This window comes from Dermochelys coriacea, chromosome 25 (assembly GCF_009764565.3).
Source record: "Dermochelys coriacea isolate rDerCor1 chromosome 25, rDerCor1.pri.v4, whole genome shotgun sequence".
NCBI lineage: Eukaryota > Metazoa > Chordata > Testudines > Dermochelyidae > Dermochelys > Dermochelys coriacea.
This window is the reverse complement of record NC_050092.1, coordinates 5,754,095-5,772,759: the sequence shown is the minus strand read 5'-3', so window position 1 is coordinate 5,772,759 and position 18,665 is coordinate 5,754,095. Positions and strand designations below refer to the sequence as shown.

Sequence of the window (18,665 nt, the reverse complement as noted above, 5' to 3'; positions counted from 1 at the left end):
CAAGCGCTGCTGGCGGCGGCGGCCGGGCGAGGCGGAGGCAGCCGCGGGGAACCCCCGCTGGGGGGCGGGGCCAGGGCCAGAGGGCGGGGCTAGCGCCCCCAGGGGCGGGGGAGGAGAAATAGGCGCGGCTCCGGGACAGAGGGGCGGAGCCAGAGGGCGCAGTGACGCGGCCTTCGGGAGAGCGGAGACGGGGTGGGGGCCGGGCTAGGGGCGGGGCTAGCGGCGGTGAGGGCGTGGCGCGGCGTGCGGCGGCCCGGAGGGGGCGGGGCCCGAGCTCTCAGCTGACCGGCCGCCATTTTGTCAGGCGCTCGGCGGAGCGGAGCCCGGAGCTAGGAGATTCCAGCCGCTGGGGCCGCCGCTGCCGCCTCCTGCGTCCCCGGGGCGCGCGCGCGCCGCCCGGCCCCGAGCGGGATGTGAGCGGCCCGGCCCGCCTCGCCTCGTCCACGGCAGCGGCTGCAGCTGCAGCGCCCCGGCCCGGCCCCTCAGCCCGAGCGCAGGCCCCGCCGGCCCGGCCCGGCCCGGCCCCGCCGCCGCCGCGATGGCGCTGAAGATGGTGAAGGGCAGCATCGACCGCATGTTCGACAAGAACCTGCAGGACCTGGTGCGGGGCATCCGCAACCACAAGGAGGACGAGGTGGGCCGGGGCTCTGCGCGGGGGCCGCGGGGGGGAGTCCTGGGGCGGCTGGGGGGGGGGCAGCGTAGGACCTGGGGAGGGGAGTGGGCCGGAGGGTAAATTCCCGCTGTAGGATCCGGGGGCGGGGGGGGGGTGGGGATTGTAGAATGGGAGGCGAGTCTGAAACAACCCCCCACCCCACAGCGAGCCGAGGAGGGCTTGGGGTTGCTCCCTCAGAAGAACTAAACCCAGGCCTTTCCCCTCCAGGCTGGGCGTGTGTGTGTGGGGGGGTGTAAGCCCCTCTCCTTTCACTTTGGCCCCCCTCCCCCCCATAGAGTTTTGGGGGCGGGTGGCAGCTCCCTTCCTTCTCCTCTCCTCCTTTTCTCTCTTCACCTGGGGCTGCCCCCCTCTTAGTAGGGTTTGGGGGAGGGTGATGACTCTCTCCCATTCAGACCAGGGCTGTCCACAAAGAGAATAAAAGTCTAGTGGGAAACTCTGGACTTGTCTCCTGTGCATGGTTCAAGAGGGGGAGAGTCACATCAGCTGCTCCTCTCTGGGCTGTGAGAGACTCGCTTTCTCACACCTCTTTTCTCCCCCCCCCATATCAAAATAAAAGGTGTTTCTTTTATGCAGAAAAGGGGATGTTGTCAAGGGGGAAAGTGCAAGTAGACATGAAAATGAGGAAAAAGACCCTTGTGGGGGTTGGCCAAAGGGGAGAGCCAATTCAGGGAAGCTGCCAGAAACGGTGGGGAAAGAGTGTTAAAAGGGAGAAGGATCTGGCCGGTGGGAAATCTTTGCTCTTGGTTTAGTATTTGGTTATATTGTTAGGGGAGATTGCTTTGGTATTTGGTAAAGAAATTCCCGTCTGCTGCCTTCAAGAGATAAGTGACTATTTTCTAGGATGTGATTGGAATATAAGAAAATAGAGTTCAAGTGTACTTAAGCTTTTTAGTTAATATTTCATTTAGCTTCTGTCTAAAACACATTTCCATAGATGCCCTAATGCATAGGCTTATTTAAGGTAGAAAGCATTTGGATGTCACCACCTGATATATTCTGCTATGTTATTTGAGTTAGATCAGGAAACTGATGGAAAGTAAATAATTACTCCTCAAGAACTGGTTTATCTGAATTCTTTTATCAATTGTTGTCACGTGGTATACGTTAATCAGGAAGTCAGAGACACTGAGGAAGTCCCTGGAGGCTTGGCACAAGCAAACTTGGTGTTGGAAACTTTTATGCGAACAACTTCCATAATTACCTTTTTGGCAGAAAACTAGTAACTTGGTGTGGAGTTTAGTATGATACCACATCACAACTTCAAAATACAGTAAAGAGCAAAATAGTACTGATCATGGAAGGGATTAAGAAACAAACGTAGATCTTATTGCTAGAACAGATATTTAGGTTGTAAAACTCATTTGTGTTGTATGTTCTTTATCACTTGCTCATCTCAGGATGAAATGCAATATTGTTTCCAATAGACATTTACTTTCAGATCCCTTTTAGATTTGGATATTTCACACTGATACTTACAAGGCAGCATTTACTAGAGCCACATACCACAAAAAACTATTGAATCCTTCAATTTCATAATGTAGTTTAAATATTATTTGGTATTGCTTTGATAGCATAGGAAGATGTAGTTGCTATCAAGGACTTAGTGCCCTGGACAAAAAACTAGCAGCTTCTAGTATTTAATGAAAGACAGCTTTTGTTCGATCATACAAGAAATTATTTATAAGTGTTTATGTGAACATTTATTGTGGAGATGGTGGTATGTATATTAACCTTTTCTCCATGCCTGTGTAGTTCATGCTTTGAGCTATTATTCCACTCAAAACTGGGATCGATAAACACTTGATGAATAATTCTGTGGAGATTTCAATTACAAATTTTCTAGAGGATATTTAGGCCTACTAAGATACTAAGCACCATATTTGGCAGTAGATCTCTGCAAATATAAATGCCTTTATGGTCTTCATGCAGGTCCTATGCCTTACTTTGTGACTCCCATTATCTTTGTCAAGAAGGACAGAATATATTTTCAGTTCTAGAATAAGTACTTGACAAGTAAGTCCTTATGTAGGGATCTAGATAGTCAAAGAATGAATAGTGTAACTCTTAACCATTTAAAACTAGGTAGAACAATTTCTGTTCTGCATCTTCACATGTGCAGTAGGATAAGAACTGATCAAGTTTCAGCAAACATGTACAGATTATTGATCAATTTAAATGCATATTTCCTACTGGTACTGTTACTTCTCTAAAAATTCTCCACAATATACAGTGCCTCTGGAGGGAGACCATCAAAGATGCTACTTACTCATTGAAAGAAGTTGCTGTTAAATAATATAAGGTATTTTCTCTTCCTTCCTTCCCCTGCCTCATCTCACTGCAGAGCAGTTAAACACTTGCTAGTTTTGAGTGAGGTATTGGGAACTGAACCAGAGCTTCCCAAATGGTGATGGTAAGCACTGTATTTTTCCAGTGTTTGAGTACCAATCCATAATATTCAAAATAGTACTTTAGGAATAGCAATTAAAAACTCTTTTTTGTTCTTCTCCATGTATTCCATTGTTCATAGTGTTTAGGAAGTGTCATTGAGACACTGACAAGTCTGGTTGTACATCTTCAGATTGCCTTGAGACAAGACTATCTAAAAGTCAACTAAAGGGTTTGGCCTGTCCAAAAGAGCAGATATTTACTAACACAGACTTGTGAACAAATATTGACACACACTTTGTGCTGGTGTCTATTATTGTGTTTGCTGTTGGATAGCAATTAGTTTTCTAAATCATGGATGTCTGGCAGTGACTCTTAGGCCTTGGCTACACTAGGATTTCCCTCCCTAGAACTTCCCACCATTAATATTTGCAATTTGTCTCCACCCTGGGTAGCAATGGTGGAAGCATTACTGTATACAGAGTTTGCTGGTGACTGCCAGCATCTTTAGCATTGCATTGGCTAGACCTGCTTAGAGCCCCTTCTATGCTAGAGCTCTTACTAAAAAGAAAAGGATTACTTGTGGCACCATAGAGACTAAGAAATTTATTAGAGCATAAGCTTTCGTGAGCTACAGCTCACTTCATCGGATGCATACAGAGGAAAATATAGCAATATATATTTTCCACTGTATGCATCCGATGAAGTGAGCTGTAGCTCACGAAAGCTTATGCTCTAATAAATTTCTTAGTCTCTATGGTGCCACAAGTACTCCTTTTCTTTTTGTGGATACAGACTAACACGGTTGCTACTCTGAAACCTATCAGAGCTCTTACTGTTGCTGCTGGAGTTGAACTATTGCGATATACTAGGAAAAAAACTAGACACACAGTGAAAGCAAATATTAAAATGGAAACCCAGATGTTTCTTGCCTTTTGTCTTCACGTGGGTTTTGTAATGTTATAATAGTTGTATTATAATCAAAATGAATGGACCAGTTAAACTTTCCTTACTAGATTGCTGGCAGACATAAGTGTCTGTTGAACAAAGCATCCTGGAAGTGGTGACTCCATGGCCCTTGCTTTGTGTGCATGAAGAGGTTTGTTTCTCTGGGATTTTCAAGAGAGTCTGAGTTAGGTACCCAGCTCCTATTGAATTTCAGTGGGAGTTAGGCATGTAAATCAATTAATCTCCTTTGAAAATCCCTTTTCTAGTGACAAAGCCCCTGCCCATATTGGGAGCAGGACCGTACCAGTGACAAAAATGTTTGAAAACAGTTGTTCAGCAGTGAGCTGGGGAAAAAGTGGCTGTAGCAAGCATACTTTCGGTGTCCATTGTGGAAAAGCTTTTTAATTTAAAAAAAAAAAAAAAAAAGCTTTATTCTATCCCCCTTAGCAAGGCTGGAGTCTTATACTTCCTTTATCTTTTAGTTTCATGGCTTTCTGTACAGTACTTTGAAACAGGCTTAATTTGTCTCATTCTGGTTTTACTTACTTTATTTTAACCATAGTAACATAAATGCATAAATTAGGGGTATTGGAAAAGTATAAAAGCATTTCTTCCCACTGACTATGCTGCTGAGCTGACTTCCTCATTAATATGATCAGGAAGATAAAAGTACTACTGTTATAGCGTTGCTTATTGAATAGCTTTTGAAGGTGAGATTCCCTCTGTTTTCATTTTGCAGCATTAACTTTTTTGTTTGGCATTACATTATATTTTCATCTAGTTTCTGCCAAAACAAAACGTGTGTAATATCAGCCTATTTACCAGTCAGCTGCTGCCTAACCCTTGAATCATTTTTTTAATTTTAAATATATAAGAACTTTTACTTTACAATACATTTGTAGTGGAACATCCTGGGTATGGTACACTTTAGCCTGCTTCCATAATTCCATCTCTGGGAAGAAGGTATAATGAATGTTAAATAAAAATGTCTGAGATTGAATGAAAAATGTTGTCCTGCCTTTTATCTGTGTGTTCAGTTACACTTTATGAAGCATCTTTCTTTCTTGGCTAACTTTCATTTTGTGTTGATACTTGTCTTCTGGGGAACAGTGGGTTACATTTAAAATCAGCATGCAGCAATTCCACCAAGCAACACTTTTCTCTTCAAGTTTGTGCAGTGTTTTCTGGTTGAAATAAACCTTATAAGCTTCCATCTTTCCAGTTCTTAAATATGACAGCTCCCCACTCCTCTGCAGGAGCTGACATTTGCAATCATAAGTGCAATTTAATTAAACAAGTAGCTCAATTCCATTAGTAACACCGTAAGAACGGCCATACTGGGTCAGACCAAAGTTGCATCTAGCCCAGTAGCCTGTCTTCTGGCAGTGGCCGGGTGCTTCAGAGGAAATGAACAGAACAGGTAATCATCAAAGGACACCATCCCTGCCCATCCTGGCTTATAGCCATTGATGGACCTATCCTCATGAATTTATCTACTTCTTTTTTTGAACACTGTTATAGTCCTGGCTTTAACAACATCCTCTGGCAAGGAGTTCCACAGGTTGACTGTGCGTTGTGTGAAGAAATACTTCCTTTTGTTTTAAACCTGCTGCCTATTAATTTCATTTGGTGACCCCTAGCTCTTGTGTTTTGAGGAGGAGTAAAAAATATTTTCTCCACACCGGTTATGATTTCATAGACCTCTGTCATATCCCCGTTAGTCGTCTCTCTTTTCCAAGCTGAAAAGTCCCAGGTTTAGTAATCTCTCCTCTCCTCATATGGAAACTCTTCCATACCCCTAATAATTTTTCTTGCCCCTTTCTGAACCTTTTCCAATTGCAATGTAGCTTTTTTGAGATGGGGCAACCACATCTTCACACAGTATTCAAGATGTGAGCATACCATGGATTTACATAGAAGCAGTATGATATTTTCCGTCTTATCTGTCCCTTTCGTAATGATTTCCATCATTCTGTTAGCCACGGGGCTGAGGACAGCGAGCAGGGTCTGGGTGGGACGGGGCTAGCCTCCCCAAGGGGGAACTTCACCTGCTTCCCATGTCTTAGACCCCCTCCCTGCTGGGCAGAAGCCCCTAGCCGCACCACCCTGCTGGAGCGCAGAAGCCCCAAGCTCCCCCACAGCCTGGTAGGTGGAGAATGCGGGTCTGTGGGTGGCTCTGCGAGCTGCACTTTAACTGTAAAAGAGCCGCTTGTGGCTCACGAACCATGGTTGGCCACCCCTCGCATAAAATCTTTACTTTTGAGGAATATGTGCAGTGGCATGATAATCTCTGCAGCGTTTTCCTGTACGAGGATAAAATTTTAGGGAAAAGCACGCATACAAGCAGGGAAGAAAAATAACAATCTGTCCCATTCTGCCATGTCATTCTTTTACTGTCTTGTTTGTGATTCACCAGGGAAACACATCCTACTGGCAGTGAGAACGGTGGGCAGAAGTAAAACTTAATTTTATCCTTTGTGTTAGGTGAATTTATACCATATGGAATAAGTTATCACAATAGGTGTCCATTTCTTGAGGACTTGCGACACAGCTGACTAAAGGAAGAAGTGGGTTGCTGTGTCTGACAAAACTTTTCAAGGAATCTGTGCACCATATGATAGGAAAATGTACTGAATGTTTGCTCTGGGCCTTCCTAGCTGGGACCTATGTGGTTAAAGGTACATGGTTCTGTACCTGAAATCTGCTTGCAGGAGGCTTTTGGCACTGCTGTTGTTTAGCTCTTGCATATCACTTTGCATCTTTAGTGTGTTATAAATATTGTCCCATGAGAGAGTAGTATTATCTGGTACTGTGATAGATACTGTGGTGAGGGGTGCCATTATAAAAATCTGGTTAGTTGAAGTAACTGGGGCAAAATGGTAAAGAGACTTTTACTGAGGAGTTTTACACTCTAACCATGTGTGTCTGTAATTTAGGTACTTAGGTTTATTGGAGTGGTCCCGTGTATTTATGGCAAAATCTGCACAAAAATGTCTGAAGGCTTGTCATATAACTGGTGGATAAAATTGCTCTTATGCGCTGCCTTTTTTAGGTTTCAGAGTAGCAGCCGTGTTAGTCTGTATTCACAAAAAGAAAAGGAGTACTTGTGGCACCTTAGAGACTAACAAATTTATTAGAGCATAAGCTTTCGTGAGCTACAGCTCACTTCATCGGATGCATTTCCGATGCATCCGATGAAGTGAGCTGTAGCTCACGAAAGCTTATGCGCCAATAAATTTGTTAGTCTCTAAGGTGCCACAAGTACTCCTTTTCTTTTTGCCTTTTTTAGGACAGACTTGAATGACAGGCTTAGGGCTTCATATTTTTTTCAGTAGACAGCCCAAAGAAAAAACAGTTATATGGTAATAGGATTGATTTGACCTTGATTGGACTTTAGAGCTAGTCAGAACCCATCTTTCATGTCCGAGCATGAATTTTCATCAGTAGGCAAAACTGAGTTATGGAATCCTTCACATAATTTTTCTCAACATAAAAAGTATTGGAAAATTCATCTTTTCATGCATAATGTAAAGTGATAAGTCAACAATGAGTAACCTGAGGAGTTGCAACTCCTGAAAGAGGCAGGGTACAAAGTTAAAAAATCCTTTACATAACCGTCTTAAGAGGAAGGGAGCAATCAATTTCTGGGTGGAAAAACTTGAGATGAATTAGAATCAACCCAATGGTCTAATGCAGGGGTTGGCAACCTATGGCATGTGTGCCAAAGACGGCATGTGAGCCGATTTTTTAATGGCACACTGCTGCCTGCTGGGTCTCAGCCGCCTGCCCCATTCAGCCCACTTCCGAACCCAGGACGGCAGTGGGCTGAGAGGGGCCAGGGCCCAGGCAGGCAGCAACATGCCATTAAAAATCATGCCTGCCTTGCTCTTCCACGCACACACACCCCCTCCCTCCCGCAGGGGCAGGATGAAGAAGCTTGGTCTGCTGCTACAGGGCAGCCGAGCTCTCCCCTCCCCTGCCTCTTCCCCCAGTGTGCTGGGTTCCTGTCGCTCCTCCTCTCCCTCCCTGCCGCCAATCAGCTGAAGGCCCTTGTGAGGGATGGAGGAGAAGCGGAGCCGCAGTGCGCTAGCTGCTCTGGGGAGGAGGCGGAGAAGAGGTGGGGAAGGGGCCTTGGGGAAGGAGGGGGGTGGAATCGGGGCATATTCCCTCCAGCCCCCTGCTGTGAGCTGCTCTCAGCAGGGGGCTGGGAGCACCCCCATGACCCCAGCCCACGCCCTCTGCCCTGACCCGTGCAGCCCCCATGACCCCAGCTCTGATTCCAGCACCTCCTCCTCACATACCCAGCCCCCCCACACCACATGCACTGGCTCCTGCACCCCCCTCACATGCCCTCTGCCCTGACTCTTGCACCCCCCACATTCCCACCCCGAGCACCAAACGGGAGCTCCTGCACCCCCCCCCCCCCCCACGTTCCCACCTGCACTCCTTGCACCAAATGGGAGCTGCCCAGGTAAGCACCCCACACCCAAACCTCCTGCCCCAACCCTGAGCCCCCTCCGTTATTCTAGCTCTTGGCCAGGCCCTACACCCCAACCCCCAGCCTACTCCTTCACACCCAGCCCTGTGTTCAGTGCACTCCCACCCTCAACTCAGTGCAGAGAGAGAGGAAGAGAATTGGATAGAACCAGGGAGTAGTACCAGTAGGTACCCACTCTATTTGGGCAGGGGCGGAATCCTGGACCCGCAGCAGTCTGAGCCGCTCAGCTCACTGCTAGTCTGGGGTCCCGGCCGCTGGCCCCACTCAGCCTGCTGCCGGCCTGGGTGAACAGAACCACAGGCCGGCAGCGTAAGATCAGCATTTTAATTTAATTTTAAATGAAGCTTCTTAAACATTTTGAAAACCTTGTTTACTTTACATATGACAATATTTAGTTATATAATGTATAGACTTTTAAAAAAATGTTAATGTATTACTGGCATGCGAAACCTTAAATTAAAGCAAATAAATGAAGACGCGGCACACCACTTCTGAAGGGTTGCCGACCCCTGGTCTAATGGGAGTACTCCACACTGAATGGTGGGTTTAATTGCCAGAAAGAATTAGGTGGGTTGTGGTGAGGCTGCTCCCCTTCTTGATGTGTATTTGAAGACAATGGATTTACCTTTCACCCTTCATGCTGAATAAAGACCTGTATTGACTGATTGCAAAGTTTAATCCAATTGTCTTCAGCTGGAAAAATGCCAGACTTAATACGGAGTTCAGAGGCATCCTAAATTATAAGCTCTTTGGGATGGGGATTGTCATTAACTGTTTGTGGATCTAGCACAATGGGGCCTTGGCTGCTTGATCTCTGGGGACTACTGTATTATAAATGTTATGTAATAATGGGCACAGGGTGGGGTATAAAATGAGGGAAACTGAGGAATACTAGAAATCTGACTGGAAAAATATTACCAATAGGAAATAAGCAATTTGTCTGACATGTCTGTACTTAAGTTCACTGATACTTGATCAGTTCCTATCTGTCATATTATGTGTATTAATAGATCTTTGAAGGAGATTATTATTCCATCTACTCTTGAATGGGCTGAGAGTTGCTGCTATTGTTAATTATTTAAGTGTCTGAAGCCCTGCAAAAGGCAAAGAAGTTACTAGTCAAGTACTTTATCCCAGAATTGGAAACGCTACACAAAAGAGGGTTTGATAAGGACCTGCCAGTCTGCAAGAATCCTGGTCTCCCCCCTAGAAGGGACAAGTGGAGCCAGTGTCCCTACTTAGCTCTTCTGTGGCATTGGCAAAGAGGAGGGTTCTGGGAACAATAAGAAACAAGTGACTTTTTGTGTTGTATAATTACAAAGGGTAATGTAGAGTTTAGCCTTCACTGTGTTTCTGCTTTCATTCTACGTTGAACCTTGTGTGTGTTGACTGAGGCCCAGCTAGTACCCATAACTTACTCTGGCCACAAGATAACGATTGCTTTATAAGGGAGTAAGAGCCTTGAATCAGCCAGGCTAATGGATCATTTTGAAGCTCTTTCTCCTGTGTATTTAAAACAGCCTAGCAAAATCAATTTACTCATAGATTAAATAAAGGTGGTTCTTAGGCAAGCAGGTGAGGAGAGTTCTGCAAAACTTCTTGCTAGTAGCTTATTTTAAGAAGTTTGGAGAGCACTTAAGGCAAATTTTGCAAGCTGAGGAGAAAAACCTTCCAGAAACTTTCAACAAAAATAAGATGTCAACTATACCATGAATACTTAGTTCAACGGCATTTCATTAATTCATGCTTTGTAACCTCCCCCTTAAAAACTAACTTCTAGACTAGTGATTTATTAAGCACAGATCGGCAGGATGCTGGTGGGGCCAGTGTAGGCGATTACTGTATCCAGGGTGCCATGCTGCCTTGTATACACCTTCATCATTTGAAGTCCCAAAGCAGGTCTACTTATGTTGCTGCTCCTGCATTCTCAACCTTCCTGCTGGTTGAGAATTCTCAACCTTCCTTCCTTCTTAAGGAGAATCTGCACATCCAAGTTCGGGAGTAGGGAGCCTTTAGAAAGGCTGTAGACTCAGTTTTGCTCTTCAGTGATGGCTCTTCAGAGAGCTGTTTTGTGTTCCCTGTTGCTTGCTGATGCAGCCACGGGAGAGATTAAAGATGGTAGCTGTCTCTGCTCTGTGTTGAGAGAGAGGCTCTGTCGCTTCTGATCTTTCTTGGTATGGCACTTGTCCGCAAACCTCATTAAGGCTCCTCTTCTTCACTGCAGTTTAGAGAAGATCTTTCATGTACTTAGATTACTTTAGCGTAATTAGTATAGAAATGTTTCAGAGTAGCAGCCGTGTTAGTCTGTATTTGCAAAAAGGAAAGGAGTACTTGTGGCACCTTAGAGACTAACAAATTTATTAGAGCATAAGCTGCGAAAGCTTATGCTCTAATAAATTTGTTAGTCTCTAAGGTGCCACAAGTACTCCTTTTCTTTTTAGTATAGAAATGTTCTTCAGCAGCATATTGCGTTTGTATGGCATAATGAGCTGCAGGGGAGGTATTAAACTATTTGCATGCACCAAAAAGACTGAATCATGGGACCAGTTATAAAGAAGCCTGTTTGTTCACTAACTTATTAAAAGCTGACAGTATCTATTTTGAAAGATGGCGCTGAGGTATATTCGGAAGATAATTAACGTGATGTGTGGTTAAATAAGTGGTACAATTAAGGAGATATTTGAACAAGGAAAATGTAGAGGAAGTATATGGTTAACAGCACAGCAGTGATGATTCATCGTAGTAGAAGCTGATAGCGGTATGTCCTTATGAGAAAACATATTTATATGTCACAGTCATTTTATGGCAATATCCTGCAATATCTTTGAGACACATTACTGGATTAGCTTTAAAATAGTTTGAGTCCATTGTACTATAAATGCAAAGTTTAGGTAGTATTACGGGATTGTATGTAATTTGTATATGGGGGAAACATGAGCAATGTAAACTCTGGGAAGTGTTATGAGTTCCAAAGGACTATTTGAAACAATGTGCCAGGCAAGAATGAACTTTTGGAGCAAACAGGTGGGTTTCCTAGGAAATCTCTAGGGCAAGGGGTCGGCAACCTTTCAGAAATGGTGTGCCGAGTCTTCATTTATTCACTCTCTAATTTAAGGTTTCGTGTGCCAGTAATACATTTTAACGTTTTTAGAAGGTCTCTTTCTATAAGTCTATAATGTATAACTAAACTATTATTGTATGTAAAGTAAATAAGGTTTTTAAAACGTTTAAGAAGCTTCGTTTAAAATTAAATTAAAATGCAGAGCCCCCCAAACTGGTGGCTAGGACCCAGGCAGTGTGAATGCCACTGAAAATCGGCTTGCATGCCGCCTTTGGCACGCGTGCCATAGGTTGCCTACCCCTGTTCTAGGGTGAGGTGTATGCAAATACACGCCCTTCAGTTATGCAAAGACTTAGCTTTTCAAAGTTTTGTCCTATGGACCTTTGTCTGCTCATCTTCTGTTACGTGAGGACAAAATCAAAGGCACAAACTGTATAAAGTTCAAACTGAGCTATTCATGGGGTTCTTGTTCTGTGCTAACAGCTGTTATGAACTTGCAACCACAGGAAAAAACCCTTGGTGGGATTTGAAGGATTGATGACCTGTCAGATCCCTTGTTGGAATTGGGGGTGATCTCTGGTAAGCTTATTAGTGTCCATTTAGGTTCATTTATTGTTTTTAATATGTCTTCTCTGTAGTGCTTTCACCTTAAGAATAAATGTGCTTGCTTAGAAAGGCTGTGTGGTGTCTTAAAACTAGGGGCAATTATGCTGTTTATAGCCTCTGAGGAGAAAGCAAAACAGGCCTCTTAGGCAGTCTGACTTGCTGGGGAACTCATGGTAGGTAGGGAACTGTGCAGCCAGGAAAAATACTGGTCAAGAAGGAGAGAGACATGGGTCATCGCCCAAGATGGCTGGCAGCTGAGGATCTGGGAGCCTAGAGTGTTTGCGATTGGTGAACCATGAGCAGAATATACAGGTTCAGTTGCCCTGAACTGTGAAAATGGCTATGGCAATATTTTAGAATCACGTTAAATATATCTGTGAAAAAGGCTTCAGGAAGATATCTAGGTGTCTCTAACCATTGACCAAGATGTCAATTACAGAAATAGTTCATGGAACACAGTTTAGCGCTATTATTTTACCCTTTATCACGTTTCTTTGTTTCGTTACACAGACAGCGGAGGCTAATTTGTTCAGATGAGTCTTTCTTTGCATTCATTTTAGATACTGTTGATTTAATAGTTAAACTTCACTTTTCCATCCCGTGTAGGTTTGTGTTTGATAAAATGTTAGTGGTAAGTGCGTGTTAATATAGCTGGATAGGAAAGCTTTCATTTTTCTTGTTTATCACAGTAAACATAAGCCTGAATGAATTGTATCACTTCCAGCTATAACAAGTGAGTGACTCGTGTTCACTTTATTAAAGACTATAAGTTTGGTTTGAACAGGTGAGATAATTGTCTATCTGCTTGTTCTACAGACTTGAATTGTAGAACTCAGCAAAAAAGCATTTGTAGTGGATAATAAAGAACAGTCACTTGACATGAGCCATTCTCATTTTCATTATCCAGCTCAACTTTATGGTTTACAAAATCTAGTGGCTTAGCATGTATTTCAAACAGTGGTGTGACAAGAACAATATAGATGACCTTTTTTGGACGTGATCTTTTCTGCACCCCAACAAAAGATTTATTTGTATATGGCTAAGCATGCTTTCACCAAAGCCTGATATGCTATACAGAAGTGTAGAAATATATCTGGCTCCATGCTGCTTAGTGGAAGGTTCAAGGGAGTCAGAGAACTCTGATATATGAAATGTTTTTTCTTAAAAATCCATTCACAAATTTTTGCTTATTTGGGAAGTACTCGGTTTGACTTTTCTGTTGGCCTCAAAGTTGAGTCTGGAGATGGAGAATAGCTGTTTAGTTTAAAAAAAAAAATCACCTCTGTAATACCAGGCATGTCAGGTCTTGTCCTCATCCTTCTTTTGTAGAGGACTCCTTGATGGACCCAGAGAAGTGGTTTGTCAGCTTTCCCAGGCCTTAATTGAAAGCAACTATAACTGAGGTCTTTTGTTATGCTTTTGAGTTAAATAAGGCATTTAGAGCTTTAAAGTCTGTGATTTTTTTGATTCAGATCTCACTTGCTTGGTAACTATCATAGTCTATTAATTCCTCAGTTCTCCATAGCCTTCCCAGAAAAACAAGATAGTTGTAACCATTTAAAATGATTCACACAAACCCTTTTAGAAAGAAGCAAAGAAGGAAAACTAACTTTTACCTTTATATCTGTTGTCTGAACTGAAATGGGTTCTTCATTTAATTTTTATTTTACCTACCAAAATGAGCAACCTGTTGCCAATGAGACATTGGAATATTTGTGAGAGGTAATTGCCATTCTCACTTTCTTGAATTATTTTTCCTGAGCAGAATGATAGTTTCCTATATTGGTTTTTCTTTTGTAGTAGATGTGGACATTTCTGGTGTGCTAATTTTACTAGTTCTGCTTTGTGTCTTTATACAGTGTTTGTCTTTGCATTTTTTACTGTTAAGGGTTCATTTTGAGCAAATGTGCTTATTTGTATAAACTGTACTTAATTTATAAATTTATTGCTTCTGCATGTGGACATCTTTGACTCTGTAAAATAATACAGAATTAACAAATATGTCTAAAAATACTCTGTACAACGACTCATATTCGTCTGCAAAATATTCCAGAGATCAATTAAAAGCTTGATCAAACAGATGTCTACAATGGTAGGTGCTTTCATCTGCCACATACGTATATTTGGAGGGTTTTTCCTGCTCTAGTGCAAAGTGGGGAACAACTAAGACTTTTGAGAATTGTCTAATAGGAATACTGATCACTAAATCAATTGCCATACACTCAAGTTGACAGCTGCTGGAGACTTATCTGTAATTAAATGGTATATCCTGAACTTATTTACAGTGTTCGTTTGCAGACTTATATTACCAAAAATTATCAATCAGTATATTCTTAATATGTACATGAATCTAGGTCTCAACATATAATATGGCAATGGGCAACTTAGAAATGAAGATGATGATTGTGAAAAATAAGAACATTCTTCAGTTAGACAAATTACTGTCTTTTAAGAGAGATTACATAGAGGTTAATGTGATGGATATTTTAGAAATTCATGTAGGTGGATGATTGTCTAGCGAGGTTGGTGCCATATCCTATTGCCATTTATAGCAAAGAATATATTGAGTTTTTTTTCCCTCTCCATTCAGAAGAGAATCAGAGAAATAGAGATGGAAGATACCTGTTAGATCATGTTGGTGTGCTGTGACCAGTATTATCTCATTGTTTTCTTAGATACTAAGGTCAGAAGGGACCATTCTGATCATCTAGTCTGACCTCCTGCACAACGCAGGCCACAGAATCTCACCCACCCACTCCTATGAAAAACCTCACTTATGTCTGAGCTATTGAAGTCCTCAAATCGTGGTTTAAAGACTTCAAGGAGCAGAGAATCCTCCCTCAAGTGACCCGTGCCCCATGCTATAGAGGAAGGTGAAAAACCTCCAGGGCCTCTTCCAATCTGCCCTGGAGGAAAATTCCTTCCCGACCCCAAATATGGCGATCAGCTAAACCCTGAGCATATGGGCAAGATTCACCAGCCAGATACCCAGGAAAGAATTTTCTATAGTAACTCAGATCCCATCCATCTAATACCCCATTTCAGGGGATTAGGCCTATTTACCCTGAATATTTAAAGATCAATTAATTACCAATATCACATTATCCCATCATACCGTCTCCTCCATAAACTTATCGAGTAGAATCTTGAAGCCAGATAGATCTTTTGCCCCCACTGCTTCCCTTGGAAGGCTATTCCAAAACTTCACTCCTCTGATGGTTAGAAACCTTCGTCTAATTTCAAGTCTAAACTTCCTGGTAGCCAGTTTATACCCATTTGTTCTTGTGTCCACATTGGTGCTGAGCTGAAATAATTCCTCTCCCTCTCCTGTATTTATCCCTCTGATATATTTATAGAGAGCAATCATATCTCCCCTCAACCTTCTTTTAGTTAGGCTAAACAAGCCAAGCTCCTTAAGTCTCCTTTCATAAGACAAGTTTTCCATTCCTTGGATGATCCTAGTAGCCCTTCTCTGTACCTGCTCCAGTTTGAATTCATCCTTTTTAAACATGGGAGACCAGAACTGCACACAGTATTCCAGGTGAGGTCTCACTAGTGCCTTGTATAACTGTACTAAAACCTCCTTATCCCTACTGGAAATACCTCTCCTGATGCATCCCAAAACCACATTAACTTTTTTCACAGCCATATCACATTGGCAGCTCATAGTCATCCTACAATCAACCAATACTCCAAGGTCCTTCTCCTCTTCTGTTACTTCTAATTGATGCGTCCCCATCTTATAACTAAAATTCTTGTTATAGATCCCTAAATGCATGACCTTGCACTTCTCACTATTAAATTTCATCCTATTACTATTACTCCAGTTTACAAGGTCATCCAGATCCTCCTGCATAATATCCCGATCCTTCTCTGAATTGGCAATACCTCCCAGCTTTGTATCATCTGCAAACTTTATTAGCACACTCCCACTTTTTGTGCCGAGGTCAGTAATAATAAGATTGGTCCCAAAACCGATCCCTGAGGAACTCCACTGGTAACCTCCCTGCAGCCTGACAGTTAACCTTTCAGTAGGACCCTTTGTAGTCTCCCCTTTAACCAATTCCTTATCCACCTTTTGATGTTCATATTGATCCCCTTCTTTTCCAATTTAACTAATAATTCCCCATGTGGCACGGTATCAAATGCCTTACTGAAATCTAGGTAAATTAGATCCACTGCGTTTCCTTTGTCTAAAAAATCTGTTACTTTCTCAAAGAAGGAGATCAGGTTGGTTTGGCACGATCTACTTTTTGTAAAACCATGTTGTATTTTGTCCCATTTACCATTGACTTCAATGTCCTTAAATAATTTCTCCTTCAAATTTTTTTCCAGGACCGTACATACTACAGATGTCAAACTAACAGACCTGTAGTTACCTGGATCACTTTTTTTCCTTTCTTAAAAATAGGAACTATATTAGCAATTCTCCAATCATTCGGTACAACTCCTGAGGTTTGAGTTTTTTCCACCGAATGCATCCGATGAAGTGAGCTGTAGCTCACGAAAGCTTATGCTCAAATAAATTTGTTAGTCTCTAAGGTGCCACAAGTACTCCTTTTCTTTTTAAATTTACAGATTCATTAAAAATTCTTGCTAATGGTCTTGCAATTTCAGGTGCCAATTCCTTTAATATTCTTGGATGAAGATTATCTGGACCCCCCCGATTTAGTCCCATTAAGCTGTTTGAGTTTCGCTTCTACCTCAGATATGGTAATATCTACCTCCATATCCTCATTCCCATTTGTCATGCTACCATTATCCCTAAGATCCTCTTTAGCCTTATTAAAGACTGAGGCAAAGTATTTGTTTAGATATTGGGCCATGCCTATATTATCTCTAACCTGTACTCCATCCTCAGTGTTTAGCGGCCCCACTTCTTCTTTCTTAGTTTTCTTTTTATTTATATGGCTATAGAACCTTTTACTATTGGTTTTAATTCCCTTTGCAAGCTCCAACTCTACTCGACTTTTTGCCTGTCTCACTTTATCCCTACATGTTCTGACCTCAATAAGATAGCTTTCCTTGCTGATCCCTCCCATATTCCACTCCCTGTATGCTTTCTGCTGCTTCTTAATCGCCTCTCTAAGATGCTTGCTCATCCAGCTTGGTCTACAACTCCTGCCTATGAATTTTTTCCCCTTTCTTGGGATCTAGGCTTCCGATAGTTTCTGCAGCTTTGATTTAAAGTAATCTCAGGCCTCCTCTACCTTTAGATCCATAAGTTCTTCAGTCCAATCCACTTCCCTAATCAATTTCCTTAATTTTTAAAAGTCAGCCCTTTTGAAATCAAAAACCCTAGTTGAAGATTTATTTTTGTTAATCCTTCAGTTCAGTTTGAACTGAATTAGCTCTCGATCACTTAAACCAAGATTATCCCCTATAACCATTTCTTTTATGAGGTCCTCACTACTCACCAAAACCAAATCTAAAATGGCATCCCCTCTAGTTGGTTCAGCAACTACTTGATGAAGGAATCCATCGGCTATCGCATCTAGGAAAATCTGAGCCCTATTATTATTACTAGCACTGGTCCTCCAATCTATATCTGGGAAGTTAGTCTCCCATGATCACGCAGTTTCCATTAGTATTTACTTTAATAAAGGCATTACAAAGGGCTCTATCCATATCCAAATTAGATCTTGGTGTCTATAGCACACCCCAAGCACTATCGTAGGAGAGGCTCTACTAATTATCTTCCCCAATGTAATTTTTGTCCAGACGGATACTGTCTTATCCATTGCATCGCTTCTTATTTCTTTACATTCTACCTCATCATTGATATACAATGCTACTCCACCCCCTTTACCTTTGTTTCTGTCTTTCCTAAAGAGCACATACCCTTCAATACCTGTAGTCCAGTCATGACTACTATTCCACCATGTTTCTGTTATCCCTATAATATCTGGTTTCACTTCCTGCACCAGTAGCTCTAGTTCCTCCATTTGGTTACCTAGGCTCCTCGCATTGGTGTACAAACATCTTAATTTTTGCTGTTTGGCCTCGCTCACATTTTGTACCCTATTAGGCACAGTCATTCTACAGCCAGTATAACCTATTAGACTGGTATCCACACTGCCCTTGCTCCTTATATACATTCTCCTACCCACGGCTGTATCCTTTCTTATTTCATCTTCTTCCCTCTCAATGCTAAAATCTGGCATGGAGATTACCTGGACGTCTCCCAACCATCTCTCCCAAATTCCTAGTTTAAAGCTCTCTATCAGTTGTGCCAGCCTCCATCCTAGAAGTCTAATTCCTTCCCTACTCAGATGAAGTCCATCCCGAGACACCTGTCCTCTGTCCATGAGTGCCTCCCAGTGGCCATACATCCCAAAGCCCTCCTTATAGCACCACTGCCTAAGCCATCTGTTGACAGTAATAATCTTGTCACACCTTCGTTGCCCTTCTCTAGGAACAGGCAGAATCCCACTAAAGATTACCTGAGCCTCGATTTCCTTAAGCGTCTTCCCCAGCCTAGCATAGTCTCCCTT

The 18,665-nt window shown here is 42.6% G+C and overlaps 1 protein-coding gene across 4 annotated transcripts in view; it reads left to right on the top strand.

Annotated features, from left to right (window-relative positions):
- The first annotated feature begins 290 nt into the window (after window positions 1-290).
- Window positions 291-18,665, top strand: part of AP3D1 (adaptor related protein complex 3 subunit delta 1) — a 76,837-nt gene continuing 58,462 nt past the window's right edge. The window contains exon 1 of one of the 4 annotated variants that reach the window (XM_043502528.1): window positions 291-634. In XM_043502528.1, coding sequence (XP_043358463.1) covers window positions 539-634 — 96 coding nt within the window. In that variant the 5' untranslated portion in view covers window positions 291-538. The remainder of the gene's footprint in view (window positions 635-18,665) is intronic. The other 3 variants (XM_043502527.1, XM_043502529.1, XM_038383841.2) reach the window with 3 other exon arrangements.